We start from the raw sequence: 18,648 nt of genomic DNA on the forward strand, positions 1-18,648 counted from the left end.
GGGAATGTTTCGACTTATATCAAGATAACAATTTAACATTAATATTAAAGTACTATTATGTTATAATTATATATATTAATATAGTTTCGGCCTTGTAAAAGGGATTTGTAACCGAACTATGTACTACAACACAAGATGCTCTGCATGAATCTTTTACTATTTAGCTGGTGCAATTTGTAATTTGTGTAGTCCAATTTCTCTCGCGCACTAGCGCGTGCATTCGTCATTGAGCCTTCGTCAATGAAAGTCATGGAAACGACGTTAGCGTCGGCAGCCCTATAAATGACGCCGACCTTCTGAATTCTTTCCCTTTGCTACGGGACTTTTGAAGGAGACGCCTGAAAGAGCATAACGCCCCGGAAGGTTTGAACCTGTGGATAAGTCTACATTGCAAAACTTGATCAAGAAGCGCTTGCTGACTTTGGCACTTGCTGAAGAAGCCGAAAACCGAAGAAAGATGGATCCTGGCCAGGAGAAGGACCAGCAGGGAGGTCAGCTGGAAGGTCAATATCATTATTCTACTAATTTTAATAAACAAAAACAAGTTATTACTAAAATAATAATGAATTATTTAGTTTATTTTGTGTTTGTGTGCGTTTTTTTAAAGAAATACTGCCTGCTGTACAAAAAAACAAACAAAAAAAAAAACAAGTAGCATTCTTGCTAGCATAGATCTATCTTAAATAATGAGTTTTTTCTTGACTGAATTTCCAGGAAATGTAGTGATTTAAGAAACATATGTATTTCACGTAATTATAGTCAAATTAGTTGAATTAATGTCAAATTCTTGAAAAATGTGCTTGTTCGTGACCGTTAGTTTTTGAAAAATACTCTGATGAACAGTTTCCATGGATACGCTAAATAAACTGTTACTTTAAAAAAACATTTAACAACATGTATTTTCCACTTTGATAGCCTGTAATTTAATTGTTTAGTTTTGTCATTTTTTTGAAGAAAGGAACGTGTAGACCTGTTTTTGTTTTGTTTTTTTAGCATATGTTAAAATCTGCAAATTGATTGAAACAAAGGTGCTGTATGTACTGAGAGTATCAGGTTTAATGAATTTGCGTCCAATGCTTTATTAACGCTTGTGTCTGAGAATAACTGTTAATGTTGTGTTGAAAAGAAAGAAGAAAAAACGGTTAAATTTCTGTCCAGTTGTTGGAAAATTTGCTTGTTTTTGACCGTTTTTTTTTTGTTGTTGTTGTTTTTTTTAAATGCCGTGATACACACTCGGTATCCATGGATACGCTGAATGAAATGCATTAAATGTTTATTACTTTAAAAAACATTTTTGAAAATGTATTTTCCCAATGACAATCTATTATTTAATTGTTTAGTTTTATTATTTTTTCAAGATAGGGACATGTTGATCTTTGTTTTTTTTTTTTTAGCATAGCCAGGAATGCTAACATGGGTGAATTGATTTGAAAAAGCTCAAACGGTGCTATTTGATCTAAGAGTATCAGGTTTGATGACTTTCTAGTCCAATGCTTCGAAAAATACTTGACTTTTTTGAAATATATAATGGCTCTTTTTTGCATTTGTGGGGTGAAACTAATTTGTGAGTTAATTTAAATGGTTTTGTGACTTATGTATTAGCTTATTGAAATTTGTGGATAGATGTCCGGGATGTTAGCACTAGTGTTTGAGAAAAATTGTTATGCTGGTTTGAAAAAAAAACAACAAACCAAAACGGAAAACTGGCTTGTTCTTGACCTTTATTTTTTTTAAATGCTCTGACAAAACATATTTGGTTTCCATGGCAATGAATTCTGACTTGTAGAGGTTTATTAGGACACTCAAAGAGGCTTTCCATAAAATCAGTAATTTCCATTGATGCACATGTTCACACACTGATGATGATAAGCTAATGGATTGTAGCCACAGCTATTATATCAAGCCATTGGCCCTTCTGGCCAACAGGAAAGTGGGAGAAGAGTCTTGACCAGGACACAACGATAGAGGCCGGCCATTGCAGGGCAAACTCCTACCACTGTCGCCCCAGTAATGAGCTTTATATGTGTGTGTGCGCGCACGTGTGTGTCTGTGTCGTAGTGATCATCAATCCAATCTGATTTTCAAATACAAAATAATCATTTCTTTGTGAAAATTAGCTTTTATGACTTTGGTGTTCAATTCTTGGCAAGCTGGATGGTTCTTTGTCCATTTAAAAAAAATGGTAAAAAAAAAATGGTATCTGGTGAAAAAATGCCTAAACATATTTAGTTTCCATGGATATATTTGGGAAATTATATAAAACGAATTCAATAAAAAGTTAAGAAAGACAAAAACTTAGGACGGTATAATTTACATTTTTGGGATGTAAAATATTTGTGAGTTCATTGAATTTGTATTGTGATTTACATGCTAGTTATTTGAAATTTTGGAAAATGTCAGTAATGCTGACTGTAGTTGTTTTGTTTTGAAAGAAGTTTTGGAACCAGCTTTTTGAAAATGTGTTATATGTAGTCTCCATGGATACATTGATTAAATGACAACACACAACTTTATTCTTAGAAAAAGTCATTAAAGAACAATCAATGTGTGCCTGTTGATTTAACAAAGTAACTAAATTGTTTATTGTAATTACTCAAGACCAGAAAACAGTGTTTTGTTCCATTGTATCATTTTCAGAAGTTAGTTGAATGTTATCAGTGAATGTTAAAATTCATTAGAAAAACAATGATCTCGGTTTCAGGTAGTTCGGTTGTGATTCATCTGTTAGTTCAAATATTGGTGGGATTGTGGGGGTTTAATACTGCTTATGTAGTTTAAAAAGTTATTTCTGGTTTTAGAAGATCTGTTTAGTTTTATTCAGATCTTTGGAATAAGAAGTCAGTGCCTGTTCCGGGTTTCAGAAAATGCCTCAAAAACCCATTTGGTCTCCTTGGATACGTTGCTTGAAATAAAACCTTAATACTTGAAGATTAGAAAAGTTTTTAGATATATATTTCTGTTTATATAACTTAGATATTTTAGATCTGCATTTCTCCTGTATTATTACTAAATAGTTTAGTTTATATTTTTATTATTGTTCACTTTTATTTTAATGCTGTGTTGGTCCCTTGCTTATTTGGAGCTGTAACAGATTTTCACGCTGATTATGTTTTCAGAAAGAGTCAGCAATATTAATAGTGGTGTGGTTAGGCCTGTCACGATAGCAAATTTTGCTGAACGATTAATTGTCTCAAAAAACTATTGCGATAGACGATAGTATTGTTTGAAGACCTTTTTACACTGATTTAATGGAAATGACGTAATAATGCATGCGATTTCCTGCCAAAGATAGATGCACTTTATTTTAAAAAGAACACCCAACACTGGAACTGATAAACAAAATAAACAAAACAACCAAAAATAAAAATAAAATTGATTCTCAGTCTCCATTAGCAAACATGTACTTGAATAAAAAATAAATAACATAAAGCCAAAGTGTAAATAAATACTGCATTCAGCCAAAAGAGTTCAGATTATAAAGTCTGTTTACCATATTGCCCTTCAGTAATCCTTAGATTTAAATAGAGAAGATGGGCACATCGACTACCTGATGCAATAGTTCACACTACACGTTAGTTCACACCTACATTTTCCCCTTATGACAATCTTAGAACTTTTATCGTACTAAGATTGTCTCTTGTGATCATCCTGTAGTGTGTGGTGTGTTACGCTAGATCGTTGTGGCCCCTCCGATCTAAATCAGGGGTTTTCCCCGCTGGGATTGTTACCGCAGCCTGTTGAATGTGACAGGTAGCCAATCAGAAAGCGCGGATTCTGCTCCGCGCTTTCTGAGGGGAAATTACCGAGGGGAATCCCAAACAGCTGACACGGCGCAACCCGAAGTCCAGCGGACATTGGAGATGATATGTGGAAACAACATTAATGGTTATAAAACATTTTGTACAAAGAATATAGAAATGACGAGGGGAGGAGTTGGAGCGAAATCGCTACGTTGATGAACCCGGTAACTTTTCAGCTGTTCTTCGTTAACGTGACATAAATAGGTTCTAATGATTTTCATTCAGTCAGGACGTTACGCTGACACTAGAGCCACATGCGTTGCAGGTAGATTGTAGTAAAGAATTGATTAATGCCTGGTTTTAAAATTAGTTAGCTGGACTTGTAGCCAGCCATTGGAACCGTTATACCTAGGATTTCTGTCGGCTAATGTGTGGTCTCAGATTTTGAAAATGGGCCGACAATCGACCGACAGCACTAAGATGGTGTAGTGTGCGCTGGGCATTACACTAAGGAAATGAGGAAGGGAGGGTCAGTGGCGAGCACCGGAGTTGAGCCTTTTTCATTTAGTGTCATCAACAGAAAGAGAAAAAGGCTGGAAGAGACGATAACGGCGATAATTAAAATGACGTAGATAGTTTTAATTTATGGTACGATTAATCGATTTCTCGTTTATCGCGACAGGCCTAGGTGTGGTGATTGGAAAACTTATTATTTTAGTTTGAGAGAATTACTTTTGGGGAATTCATTTTGTTGATGTTCTTTGTCTCCATGGAGAGAGTAATATTGACAGAATTCAAATTCAAAAATACTTTATTAATCCCAAAGGGATTGCTGGGTTGTGTGCAGCCATGATTGTCAGACTGATGTAATGAATTTCATAACACTACCTGCAGCCATAACTGAGCCATTTGGAGTAATATTAACATGTGATAATAAGACTTTGAGGCATAGTGCACACATAAAGGATGCAGATTATTATTTGAATTATTTTGTCTGGCTTCATCTCCAGACAAAATATAATGGCCGTTTTAACACTGCATATGGATTTCTAAACCAGATAAGCAGTTTTATTTTTGTAGGAGCTGCTTTTTACTGGAAACGGAGGAAAGGCCACTTGTGTCGGCCTGTTTATTTAGATTCCCAGTCTTTAGACTCAGATTTTTTACAGATGTACATTTCTGCTGTTGGCTATATGTAGGAGTATATGGGTATTTATTCATACTGTAGGATTTACTGACGGGGTGTCAGATTAGCTGTGGATGTGATTCTGAAAATTTGTGGAGCTCAGAGGACTTTAATTAACTACAGTTAACATTTTAGTAATTTAAAAATTCTAATGGAAACATATTAATTATTTTTCAATTCTTTTATAGCTTTAAAGTTATGTAAGCAGTAATTTAAGTTTAATAGTAATGAATGGCTCATGTATCTTGTTTTGGCTATTAAGGTAAAACGTATCTGTTCAGCAGCATCAAAGATTTGTGAGAGTTATAGGAGGGTAAACTGAGTAACTTGTAACAGTGTTTTATTTTATTCACACTGATGGTACAATGTAAGATTAAAGGTATTTTAAAAGCTATTAAAAAGTTCTCAACACAGCACATACTTCTTTAATTTATATTTAGACATTCTCAAACCTGGGTTAGTGTATTTTGGTATTTCAGTGTTCTCTTTAAACATTGCTTTGGATTTTTGTGAAGGTCTTGATGCTAAATTATAGTTTTTTCTTGTTTTCCTTCACAGCTCATTGTGTAGCTCTTCCAGAAGACGGATCCCCAACGTTGGAGGAACATCTAGCCGATGGTAAGGACATTGGTAAGGTGGGGTCAAATGTTTTCCAAGAAACCATATCAGACAACATGGTTTCTGGAGATCATGGAGAGGTGCCGAGGTGTAGTTCACCTCCGCAGTCTGTTGACTGTAGTACCAGCTCCAGTGTTAGCTCCAGTCAAGATGACTGGGCTAGCAGTTTCAGTGGTAGCTGTATTAGCAGCTCCAGTGGTAGCTCCAGTCTAAATGACTGGGCTAGCAGCTCCAGTTGTAGCTCTGTTACCAGCTACAGTAAAGATGAGGTAGGTAGTGATTGGACTACCAGTTACGGAAGTATCAGTACTACCAGCTGCAGTCCAACGGTGGACCGTCCTTACGCTGAGCTTGAGATGACTCAGAAGTTTCAAGAGGACATTTTTCACTTGACCTCACTTGAAGAGCCCATTTTGAGTCCAGATGATTCCAGACCTTTTGGTGTCTTGCAACGTCATCAGGTAGGTTTGGTAGGGGATGCGACTCGTATGACATCGGTGACCGGCAAAAACGGAAAGAGGACAATGGACAGTGACTCTGAGGAGGAGCCCCCTGCCAAAAGGACAAGGGACAGTGATGCTGAAGAGGAGCCCTCTGCCAAGAGGACTAGGGACAGTGATGATGTTGAAGAGGCGCCCCCAGCCAAGAGGACAAGGGTCAGTGTTTCTGAAGAGGAGCCCTCTGCCAAGAGGACTAGGGACAGTGATGATGTTGAAGAGGCGCCCCCAGCCAAGAGGACAAGGGTCAGTGTTTCTGAAGAGGAGCCCTCTGCCAAGAGGACTAGGGACAGTGATGATGTTGAAGAGGCGCCCCCAGCCAAGAGGACAAGGGACAGTGTTTCTGAAGTGGAGCCCTCTGCCAAAAGCACCGGGGAGCATCAACCTAGAGATGAGCTCCCGTCCAAGAGGACCAGGGACAGTGGTGCTGAAGAGGAGATCCCTCCCAAGATTTCCCGGAACAGCGATCATGAAGAGGAACCTGTTCTCAGTCCCTCCACAAATGTGTTGTGTGAGGATTCTTTTCAGTCATCCCCTGACCGCAGTCCCTCGCCCATGTCATTGTGGGGGGATCACCTCTTTTCACCCTTTGGTCTTTCACCTATGAGTGCAAGTGAGGATCCCATTCTGTCCTCCCCTGTCTTCAGTCCCTCGCCAAGATTACCATGTGAAGGTCCCATTGTGTCTGTTTATGCCATCAGTCCCCCAATCAGTGAAGATCCTATTTTGTCATCCCCCGTCCTCAGTCGTCCACCAAGCACAGCTTGTGAGGATCCCATTGCGTCTTCCCCTGTCGTGAGTACTTCCCCAGCAACATACTGCAAAATTCCAAGTGCGACATTCCCTTGTTTTTGTGTCTGGATGAAGTCTCAAATGGACAGAGAAGAGGAACCAATACCCTCAACATCTGGAATTGGATCTGACGGAATTAGAGGAAGAGAGAGTCCCAGACAAGTGTGGTTTAGACCTCACTACGACTTGTCAAGTGATGACTCTGATTAGATTGGGATCTTGAAAAACTAAGACCTACCAGAGAAGACCCATTAGGATACTGGAATTTCTATGTTGTTTTTGTTAAAGCCAATGGCTTTCTAGCAGGACCGAGGATCCCTTAGGTAGCGTCTTGCACCGGGGCTTTTCTTTATCCCGCTGCTAGATATTTTATTTTAGATGTTAAGGATTCTAGCAGGACCGAGGATGCCTTAGGTAGCGTCTTGCACCAGGGCTTTTCTTTATCCCACTGCTAGATGTTTCATTCTAGATATTAAGGTTTCTGGTAGAACAGGCAATGCTGACTTTTTTGCTGTTAATGAATGTATGACTAAATGCTGGAGGATGCTAATTTAAATTTCTGAGGAACAAGACCATACTGGGAAACAAAAAACACTAAAAGTAGTCGGACATGGATGGTGCATAAAAGATAAACGCTAAAAGGAATAAGACAACGCTACAGGATTAATATTAAAATAAAACAATCTTGCTGGGTAAAAATCAAACCTCAAAACTATTAAGGCAATGCGGCTCAGGACACTGGAATCAATACAATTGAGACAACACTGCTGCAAATTAAACTCTAAAATTTAAACAATATTTATGACAGTTCTAATTTTTAAGACATAAAAAATACAAATGGAGACACATTATAATCGGTTGAGCTCTGGTGTAAACGGATTGAAACAGCGGTTTTAAAGTTACAATCATTCTGGTCTGGACTTTATAAAAACCACAGGAAATGAAACGTTTTAAAGTATGAAATAACAACGGCAGCGACAGTAAAAACGGGAGTTAATTCAAACGTTCAAAGATGAAAGAGGAAGAGAGAAATAGGCAGGACCTTTGGACCCGGATATGAACTGTTGATCCACGGATCAATCATTTGGTGGCTGGATTCCAAAACCCTCAACACCACATGTTAAAATGAGCAAGACATTTAAACTCAGGTGATAATAATGGTTTTAAAAGTAGGTAATGCTGCTGGGTGTCAAACCTAAAATCTCTTAAGACTGAGAAGAGACAACGCTTTTCTGGACAAATTCATTTCTCTAAGGATGGAGACAACGCTTCTCAAGTAGTGAGAAATATTCATCTTTTAGGACTAATATGATGTCACGGTGGACAAATTAAAATGTAGAAGAATTTAAACGTCCCGCAGAGAACAAATTAAAATCTTTAAGGATAAAAGAAAAAGACAGGAATAAATGCCAAGTTTCAGGGTGTAATAGCGGTGCTTCCCCACACGGTGCTTCTAATATAGTCAATTGTTCTCACCTGGTCCTTCATTAATCCAGTCTCCCAGTTTGAATCTTTCAGGTTCATCGTTGGATTCTTTCGTGGTTCTCCATGTGGACATTAAAAAATACAGACATTAGTCTCTGATCCAAGGTCCAGACGTGTCAGATCTCTGATGTTCTGATCATCCCAGGTTGGATCTTCTGAACCTGGAATCCTCCACCTTCAACACCGTCAGTCAGGTGGAGGAAGATAAGAGAATCCAGTTGACGAAAAAAATTAAGAACATTTACTTTTACACAATTAAAGGTTTTCAATATGCATGAAGTTGAGGTCAACACTCGAATCTGATTTCTACTTTCTGCTGTACTTTCTCCTCACTGACCTTTTTGTTCTGTCTTATTGTTTTCATTGAGTTCTTTCATAACATCAGAGCTTTGATGAGCTTTGTGTTGATGGAAAGAGGATCAGGAATAGAGCAGAGAACCTGCTGATCTACTGGTTCTAGTAGATTTTATAAATGGTGAGGTCATGATGATGACTTGATCAGACTGATTCAATCATCTTGTATTTAGACCGAAATTAAGGAATGTGTGTCTGATCATGTGTTGGTTCACTAGCATGACTGAAACAAGTCAACAGCACTGGACCAATGAGGAGAGAGAAGACACAGAGGACTGAGGAGACAGAAAATCCTGCTGGAAATCCAGAGACGTTTCCTGATGCGTCAGGAAGATAAGAGAACCCAGTTGACAAAAAAAGTAAGAACATTTCTATCTACTGAACATAACTAAACATTTCAGATGGAGCTGCGTAGAGTTGAGCTGAAAGTTCCAAACTGGTTCTGTCTGCTGTCCATGATTATTTTCCTCTTTAACTCTCTTGTCTTTTCTCTTTATTTCATTTCTCTGTCAACTCATGTCACATGACTTGAGTTGACCAACAAATAAAGCAGAAGACCTGCTCCACCTGCTGTTCTACTGGTTGGAAGAGATTGTGGAAAAGGTGAGGACATGATGATGACTTGATCAGAAAGTCTCCTTCAGTCATCTGTTATTTAGACTGAATGTGTGTCTGATTATGTGTTGATTCTCCAGCATCAGTGAGAAAAGACAACAACTCTTGACCAATGAGGAGAGAGAAGACACAGAGGACTGAGGAGACAGAAAATCCTGCTGGAAATCCATAAAAAACGTTTTCTGATGGACCAGGGGGACAGCTGAGGACAGGACAGCATGAAGAGACAGAGATCATGTGAAGTAGGTCCTTCAATAACAAACCAAGTGTTGCCAACTATGTTAATTTAGTTACTATTTTGTTGCAGTTAAAACAAGTGAATGTTGGGTAAGAATCAACAGTAGCCAGCAGACAAATAAGTAAAACCCTGATTCAGGTGATTTGTAATATTACCTGTGCTGAACAAAAAACAAGATTAGAAATATTAATGTTTATTTATGACTGTAAAACATCCATTTGATAACTCGCTCTTTTTAGCATCAGTAATTGATGGTTGTCCTAAATGTTTTCTAGATTCAAGGATGACCTTTCAACCCTGGATTTCATTTCTGCTTTGGAGCTTCAAGTGTGGAAAAGTTGATGTGAGAGGAAATCTTTGAGGTTCATCTCAGTGAAAAGGGCAGCACCAGACGACAAGAAGAAACCAGACTGCTAGGATTCTCCTTGAGACGGACCAAACCTCGCTTTCCTGTTCAAACACTGACAAAATACCAAAGCCCAAGACAAACCATCAGTTTCTAAAAAGACATGGACTTTGGGATACAAAACTCTCTGGACTTTATTGACTTCAAATAAAGAATCACAAAACACAAATGTGGATGTTAACTTGTGAAACCTGCTCTGTCAAAGTTCTGACTCTGCTGCGTTGGGGTTGTTTGACACACCTTTAAATTTTAGACTCATTTATTTCCAAGTCCACCATGTTTTCCAGTCTTATGTAGTTTTCCACATAGGATTCCCAAGTCAGTGGATGCACGGGGCCACTGTCTCTAGAGGCCCTCAAACTGTCCCTAAAGACGGTCATGGCCACATTGACTGCTGTTTGACTCGGTCATAAACTGTCCCAATTCCTCCTGGGAGTCTGAGAACCCACAGTCTGTTCTGCCAAACCCAGGAGTAAAATATGCACAGGACACATAGTTTAGTTCTATATTTATATTTCTACATTCAACTGTCACTACCAACTGCTATGACTATTGTTGAAAACTGTTGTAATGCTTAATTGTATTTATATATAAATATTAGAAATGAATATTTTTATGTAATCAGAAACTGTTACAATAAAAAGTGACAAACTATTAACACATGGCTGATTTTTATTGTTTTGGTTTTTTTGACAATTTTTAAAAGCTGCCAAACAGGCAACAAATGAACCAGATATTAATTAAACAAATGAGAAAAACAACAAAAATCTTGTTAGGTAGGTGGTTCATGACATCTGGTTTACCAGATGAACAGTGAGACTGTTCAGCAGGTCTGATGGTATTTGTAGTCCATCTTTCCTTGCTTTCATCAATGTCACATTGCAGCAAACCCATGAACACAAACCGCACTAGACGTGTCTCTCCTTCAGATCATTCATCAGATCATCCAGAACTGGGACTAACAACAAACCAAAATTAGAACAAATGAAGAAAAATTTCAGCAGAAAAAACACAAACAGTCTAGAATGACATCATTGGTTTCCATAACATTGATAACCTTTTAAATTTGCTCTTTAAAGAGCAACGGCTCATTTGAACATTGTGAACTGTTGACAAGAAATCCAAAACTTCTGCAGGACTGCAGCCGTCATGAAAGTACGTCTTAATCAGATCCTCTTCTGAGAGCGAGTCCAGCACCGACCCTGTAAAACAAAATAGAGCAGAATAGAAATTATTTTACTGTCCAGCAAAGGAGAAATTCAGCTGTTAAACTAACTGTGACACAATTAAAGCAGTTCGGTTCACATAAAGATAGAAGATAAAATATGTAAAAACAGAGTAAAATGCAGTAAAGGCAAAAATTCAACGCAAGTATGTGGAGTTATTAAAAGTAGCATATAAATAGTGTACTAAAAAGTAATGTACAGTAAAGTATGTTAATAGAAAAATATTCAAAAATCAGAATCAGAATTGGAACAGCATATTTACTGATAACTACCGTAAAAAACTATAGAGGCACCTGATTATAAGCCGCACCCCTACATTTTTAAAGGTAACACATTTTGTACATACATAAGCCGCACCGGTGTATAAGCCGCATGTGCTTACATTGAAACATTAGATGTTTACAAAGAAAGACGGTACACAGAAAGTGTTTTTAAAGTTTTAATAATATGCCGTAGCTTTTCTTTCTGAACAGCAGCAATATAGCAAAACAACACTAACAGGGCTGGTTTATATAACATACAGTTAAGAGAGCCGTCATCCTCTTCCTCCTGTGCACTGAAACCATGGAAGTCTTCTTCCTCAGTGTCGGATTGAAATAGCATCAGATATTCTTTATCGGCCAGCTCGATTGCTTTTAACTTGAAAGCTGCATCATATGCATTTCTTCTTGCATTCTCCATGATTCTCCACGATGTTGTCTCACGCTTACCTTTTCTGCTCCAGCGCCCCTACTGGCCATTAGAAAAAATTCATAAATAAGGCGCATCATTGTATAAGCCGCAGGGTCGAAAGCATGAGACAAAAGTCGCGTCTTATGGTCCGGAAATTATGGTAGCCGGTATTTCCATCTATGGCTTGTTGAACCGAGAGAACTTCAAGACTATTTACTGATGTCTTCACTTTGTGCCAAGAACTGAAGTTTTCCCACATGAAAAGCAGAACACTTGAACTGTCCCCAGATTTTGACCACAGAAGTCGTAAAGCATGAAACATGACCACCTAAAAATTTAAAAATAATAATAATAATAATAATAATAATAATAATAATAATAATAATAATAATAATAATAATAATAATAATAATAATAATAATAATAATAATAATAAAATAGAGGCACAGTTGAAACTAGATATTTATAACCAAGAAAAAGATACAAACATCTCTCTGTCTGTGTAGATAGATTGACATCTATCTATCCAGTAGGGGCGCCATCATGAAACTTGGGCCCATAACAAAAAATTTTATTTGGCCCCACTGCTGTTACAATTTCTTGAGTCTATTTGACCAATAAAAAGCAGCACAATTTTAAAGGCATACAACTGCCTTGCTTTCTCTTCATGACAGTTTGTTATGAGACAGATAATCTGTGAAAAGATGAATCTCCTCCACTTCCTCCCTGACCTTCTACTGACGGCTAAAGATTGTGATTGACAGGCTAAAACCCACCTCACGTCTCTGATTGGTTGTTTGTAGAGAGCACTGGAGCGGCCACCACGATCTACTTACCGTAACACACAACACACTACAGGATGGCCGGTTATGAAATCACAAGCGACAATCTTAGAACGATCAACGCCCTAAGATTGTTGTAAAGGGAAAATGTAGGTGTGAACTAAGTCTTTTCTACCTGTTTCACATCTAAAAACTCCAGGACAGAGGCCCTCGAGGACTGGAGTTTGACACCCCTGGCTGTTGCATCTAGGTGAACACTGGCACAGTTCTACTCCTCTATAACCTCCACTCATCTTATCATGATTGAAATAGCGTTTGACCTGTTTCTGGAGAAAATGAAAGATTCTTGCGTTGTTTACATTCAGCATAAGACAGTTGTTTTCACACCAAAGCGGCCCACCAGTTGTCTCTACGCAGCTTCTTGACCACTTTTGGTACACCTGACAACTGCAGAGGCAGGAGAAAGAGGGAGGAGGAATCTATGAGCTACTGCTTAAATCAGTTCAAATTGGGATCTTTCTCTTGATAGATGTGTTCCAGTAATAAATGTGATGCACTGCATGGCTTAAACCGGCTGGGTTCTGTGTACTCCAGTTTAAGTACACAGAACTCACCTTTACAGATCTGCTCAGATTTTCTGTAGGCCTACAACTGAGATTAGGACTTTGTGACGGCTGCTCTGAAATGTAGATTTGTATTGTCCTGTAAGACATCCTGGATTGGAGTCTTTGGACTGTCTGCAGTGTGGAAGACCTATTTGTGCCCTTACTTTAACTTGGCTGAAATTAAAAAATGTTGCTTCAATATTTCTACATTATATTTGTTCCTTAAGATGGAGGTCTGAGGCTTACACACCTCCCCCTTTCTTTTGCAAACATAAAAGTGGTCCTTACATGATCTCATCTACTTTATTTACAAGAAAATTACACTGATATAATGTTTTGATTACTTTATTTCCAATAACATGTATTTTGACAGCTCTCAATAATGTAGTCAGGGGTGCCAAGGTAGTTTCTGTTTGCTGTTTGTTAGCAAATTTCATTTCTGGTTACATATTTTCCCAAAACTACATTTTCTTTTTCTGCATCAGGTTATAATACAGATAAGTACATGAAAGAGGAGATTTGCAGTCTTTTTGATTGTTGGTTTGAGCTAAAATTTACATTGCTACCACTCAAAGCTCAAGGCCAAACGCAGCACTTGCAGCTGTCATCGAAGATGGATCCAGATCCACAGGCCCGCTCATAGGTGATGCCTCCAGCGCACATGTAGAACTTGCTCTTGTCGTCGGGGTGGGGATAGAGACCGTCAGGCTTGCCGTTGCAGAAGCCAGGTCCCGGAGCATGTGTGGTGGTGGTGGTGGTGGTGGTTGGAGACGTAGTGCTAGCGCCAGGCTTGGGGGTGGTGGTCGAGGGCATTGGTGGAAATTCTGTACAGGCAGAATTGTAGTATTACTACATAAGTACTACTCATAAATTCGCATTTCCCTTTTATAAAAAGAAAACACTGAATAGCATTGATGAAGACATTGTATCTTTCTAGTGTAGACTGAGGTCAAATGCTACCATGCCTTACCGATGTTGAGAAGATTGTGGAGATGGGAGAGTAGAGGGTGGCTTCCTTCTCCACAGAATTTTCCAGCAAAGTCATCTAAATCAAGGGCCCAAACAAAGGCTCCACCAAACTTCTGCTCCTGCAGGTAGTTGACCTGTTTGACCACAAATAAGAGATGTTGTTGGAATCACCTCACACACACTAAGAGTTCTGGGAGAACTTCTACGTACCTTGATCGCATAGCTGTCCTTGTTGTCAAATCCTACCCACTCATTGTTTTTAGTTGCATATGGAACTTTCTGGTCATTGATCCATTGGATGGTGGTGTCCTTCACGAAGTTGCAGATCTAAACGATATAAAACATTGTCAGGAATATAGAAGTTTGTATTTTGTTTGTAGGCCATTGCCCATCAAATACTAGTAATATGATACATATAAGTAAGTGTCCAAAGGCAGTTGTTTACTTCATAGTAGGACCAGAATCCAGCTTCACGGGTGTATGGTCCGGCTGAAGCGGGTCCACTAGCAGGGGCTCCAACACCTGTGTTTGACGATGTTAGGCGGAAGGTACGACCGTACGCTGCGAATCCCATTCTCAGCTTCTCTACTGGGGTGCCATTGTCTCTCCAGTACCTCATTGCATAGTCCTAAGAATTTTGATTGAACAAAAATGGTAAATAAATAAAAATTCCATGGTACCAAAACAATCCATCCATTTTCTGCACATGCATCGATAGCCCTGGCAAGATCACAGGAATGGGGGGCCTGTCTCATTTGGATGGCCGGTGGGGTGCACTCTGGACAGGGCAATACAGATTCACACAGAACTAATAATCTTGCATACACACAATCACACCTAAAGGCAAATTAGGGGACAGTTAACCTGACGTATGTTTTAGGATGGTACAAGGATGCAAAGGGATCCTTACAGTATTGAAATAGATGAGGTCGCCTGAATCCTCAGATCCTTGGTACAGTGGGCTGTTATGGCCAGTGAACTGCTCCCAAGTTCCATGGAAGTCATAGGTCATGACATTGAGGAAGTCCAGTTCCCTGGGTAAACAAAACCCTTAGTCAACAACTCCCAGACTTCCTGTGAGAAACAACTTGACACAATACTTACCTGGCAACCTCAGCGATCTCATATCCACCATCGATGGTCCCCTTTCCAGCAGGCACTGCAGCAGTCAGCATGAGCCGAGGCTTACCTGTGGCTGCAGCCTCTGCGGCATAAGCTATGACAAGTTCCTGCAATAATCACCCCAAAACTGTTAGGATGGAGGTCAAAATAAAACATGGAAACATAGTTTAGGTTTATAAAAGAAGCTTCTTTTTGTTTTTCAACCTACCCTGCAGAGAAGAGTAAACCTCTGCTTATCTTCAGGGGGGCTTCCACGGGAACCTGGGTACTCCCAGTCCAGATCCAGTCCATCAAATCCATGCAGCCTCAGGAATTTGATTGAAGACTGGATGAACTTCTGACGGTTTTCTGGTGTGGACACCATGATGGAAAACCTGCAGGAGGCAAGTTTTAAGGACCAAGACACTTTTTAGACAAAGTCAGCCAATAGTTATCAAGGTAATTTGTCTCAGGAGTTTAAAAGACAATCAAGATGTGTCATCCTTGTATCAGGAAGTCATATTTGGTAACATTTTGATTTCCACAGTTACTTACTGAGTGGATCCAAAGTTCCAGCCACCGACAGCCAGCAGAGTCTTCAAGTGAGGATTCCTAGAAAAAGAAAAAGAAAACAGAGTTTTCTTTGAAGAGCCTGTAATGCAGTGTTGCTTTAAATGTTCATTGTAGTATATTCTGTCGTCTGACAGAATGATCTTAACTGAGTTGACTTACCTCAACTTCAGGTCGTTGAAGGCCTTGTAGAGAACATCGTCGTTCCATTCATAGGTAACCAGCTCGTTGGCGTGATTGATGATGGAGAAGGCATAGATCACACTGGTACACAGAAAGGGGTCTACGTTTTGTGGCAGGTATTTGCCTTCACCAGGCCTGTACTGAGACCAGTTGGTGAAATAGCACTCCATTCTGCTTGTGTACGCTGTGAAAGAGCAACGAAGTATGAAATTATAACCTCAGAGTGCAGTTCTTCAAAATTAAGTACGTTAATCGTGTTGGTTGATGAAAGTATATCATATCTTACCCAGCTGGACAAGCACCAGACACAAGGCTTTGGTGGAAAAAAGAACAGGGAGACAAATTAAACTATACATTCAACAGTATAGATGGACCTCATAATGGTTGTTGAACCATAATTTTCACAATACCTGTGAGAAGTACGAGCCTTGCCATGTTGTAATTTGTTTTTTTCTCACAACTTTTTCAGATGACTACAAGGAAACAAATAAACAGAGCGTTGTTAAATGAGTAACACAGAAAAGTCAACACAAAGCCAGTTTCAGCTAAACATTAGAGGATGTCCTTCCCCTCATCAACTCACCGTGGGACCAGACCAAAAATCCAAACAGTGGCAGCAAACTGTGGTCTTTTATACACTGCTGAAGAGAGAAAGTGGGCAAGAGAGAGAGAGAGAGCAAAAGTTGTACCAACCTCCAACAAACTAGAATCATAAATATAATGATTATTAGAACATGTAAAGATAAGATGGTACAATGCTACATATGGACAATAATTTACTCAGTCAGGGTCTAGGTGTCTTTGAGATTGTGCAGCAAATTACATGTTATCATATCATTGATCAGCCAAAAAGACCTTTGAGCACTGTACATCAGAACAATATTGTTGCTGTTGTCATGAGAACTTATAGATAGGGTCAAAATAGTGCAGTAAATAAAATACTTAAGTCAGCTGCAGAAATGACTTCCTTTTCACAAAGATAATGATGTACTTCAATTTGATATTATATTTATATATTAATTGCTTTGAGGCTGAATTTCCTTTAACTTTATATACCGAAAAAAAACATGCAACAACATAAGACAGAAAATGGAACAACTTCAAATGGGTGAGATTTTTCTTTTTTGCTTTCACACACGGGCAAGCTAGCAGAAAGGCTAACGGAGTATTTCTCCAGCATAATTTGAGTCTTTTCTATTCAGAGCTTTGATTGCTCTGTCTTCCTTCTTTGAGAAACCACTGACTGTCACTCAACAATATATTCTGCAGCTTACTGGTCATATTTCCGCCCTCAGTGATTGCGAACTGCAGTACTGATCCAGGCTGGGACACAAAACTGGGATGAAAACAACATGGTCAGCTGTGCAGATCAGATTCAGAGTTACATGAAGCCGACACAAATAAACTCAGCAATATTTGATAACCTGACATTTAATTGCCAGTTAAATTACTGGCAGTTGTGATGGTTTATGACCTTGATGGATATACCTTGCAGCAATAATAAAATCCCAAATGTAATGCCAGATGTCAAAGCATAACAAGAATATTAAAATATAACATATTTCTGTATGTTTTCAGCGTAACAAATTGTTTACTGAGTGGATATTAAAGTGGAGAGACCACTTTAAAAATATGCTTAAGTTTAATTAGGTAAAAGTCCTGAACAAAACATTTATTAATTACTTTACTAATATTCAATTTGCTAGTAGCTAATTACATTTACTCTATTACATTTACTTAAGTATTTTTTTAAATTTACTATTAGGAGTATTTTTAGTATGCTGTACTTTTACCTTTACTTGAGTGATTTTATTATGAAGTATTTTTACTCTTACTTGACTAAAGTTTCTGGATTCTCTACCCACTGAATGAAAAACAAAACAAAAATTCACCAGACAGACACACAACTCCAGTTTTTGTTAAAGTTTCATTTTTATTTATTTTTTTATTAGGTTTTTTTTATTGAAAGAAACTAATTTTGAAAACTTTTATTTTGCATAATTTTGTTGTTTTTGTTATGTGAATTAAAATTATTTTTGTCCTTAAAATACCAAAACTTCCACTTGACTTTATATTTCGGGCCATCTGATCATGTAATATTCAAATATTAAATGATTGATATTTTGATCATTTACTCAGTACTTGAGACGACTTTTTTACTAAATACTTTTTCCTCCTACTTGAATAATTTCTTGGAATGACTGCTTTTTACTTTTACTTGAGTAAAAATATGTTGAAGTTGTGCTACTCCTCCTTGACTACAAGTTTTGGGTTCTCTGCCCACCTTTACTAACATCTCACATTTCTCAGCGCTAAATTTTGTAATGAGTACTGTTGACCTTCTAGCTGTAGTAGATTTATAGTTCAAATTTTATTTACCATGGTATTTTAATATCTCTCTTATTATTACACAACGTTAAACAATAAAATGTAATGATAGTTATGTAACTGATGTGCAGGACATAAACACCAGGATAAACCGGATGTTTATCTGCTGAAATCTTTATTAGCGTTCCAAGCCCTGCAGCAATGACGTGACAGCATCAGCATGAAACTCAATACATATAAACCGTCTATGCAACAAGGTGACAAAACGTTTTTGGCCCTAG

The 18,648-nt window shown here is 38.3% G+C and overlaps 2 protein-coding genes across 5 annotated transcripts; one reads left to right on the top strand and one right to left on the bottom strand.

Annotated features, from left to right (window-relative positions):
• Positions 1-261: 261 nt before the first annotated feature.
• Positions 262-10,526, top strand: LOC122833682 (endochitinase A-like). 3 transcript variants are annotated; one of them, XR_006371021.1, is made up of 6 exons: positions 289-503; positions 5,485-5,544; positions 8,464-8,793; positions 8,891-9,275; positions 9,368-9,529; positions 9,801-10,526. XR_006371021.1 is itself a non-coding variant. In XM_044121466.1 (2 exons), exons 1-2 carry the CDS (start codon positions 458-460, stop codon positions 7,041-7,043), a joined length of 1,605 nt encoding a protein of 534 aa, XP_043977401.1. In that variant the 5' UTR covers positions 262-457; the 3' UTR covers positions 7,044-8,457. The 3 variants fall into 3 exon arrangements, 2 of the variants coding, with proteins under 2 accessions (XP_043977401.1, XP_043977402.1); XM_044121466.1 differs by lacking the exons at positions 8,464-8,793; positions 8,891-9,275; positions 9,368-9,529; positions 9,801-10,526 and having other exon boundaries at positions 262-503; positions 5,485-8,457; XM_044121467.1 differs by lacking the exons at positions 289-503; positions 8,464-8,793; positions 8,891-9,275; positions 9,368-9,529; positions 9,801-10,526 and adding an exon at positions 2,491-3,140 and having other exon boundaries at positions 4,429-8,457.
• A 3,019-nt stretch (positions 10,527-13,545) lies between these two features.
• On the bottom strand, positions 13,546-16,652 carry LOC122833686 (acidic mammalian chitinase-like). Of its 2 annotated transcripts, XM_044121471.1 has the most exons (12): positions 16,623-16,652; positions 16,450-16,512; positions 16,326-16,352; positions 16,019-16,223; positions 15,842-15,898; positions 15,516-15,681; positions 15,290-15,414; positions 15,096-15,219; positions 14,631-14,813; positions 14,396-14,512; positions 14,187-14,319; positions 13,546-14,040 (listed from the first exon to the last, which is right to left on the bottom strand). In XM_044121471.1, exons 2-12 carry the CDS (start codon positions 16,472-16,474, stop codon positions 13,793-13,795), a joined length of 1,410 nt encoding a protein of 469 aa, XP_043977406.1. In that variant the 5' UTR covers positions 16,475-16,512; positions 16,623-16,652; the 3' UTR covers positions 13,546-13,792. The 2 variants fall into 2 exon arrangements, with proteins under 2 accessions (XP_043977406.1, XP_043977405.1); XM_044121470.1 differs by lacking the exons at positions 16,450-16,512; positions 16,623-16,652 and having other exon boundaries at positions 16,326-16,410.
• Positions 16,653-18,648: the final 1,996 nt, after the last annotated feature.

This window comes from Gambusia affinis, linkage group LG07 (genome assembly GCF_019740435.1).
Source record: "Gambusia affinis linkage group LG07, SWU_Gaff_1.0, whole genome shotgun sequence".
NCBI lineage: Eukaryota > Metazoa > Chordata > Actinopteri > Cyprinodontiformes > Poeciliidae > Gambusia > Gambusia affinis.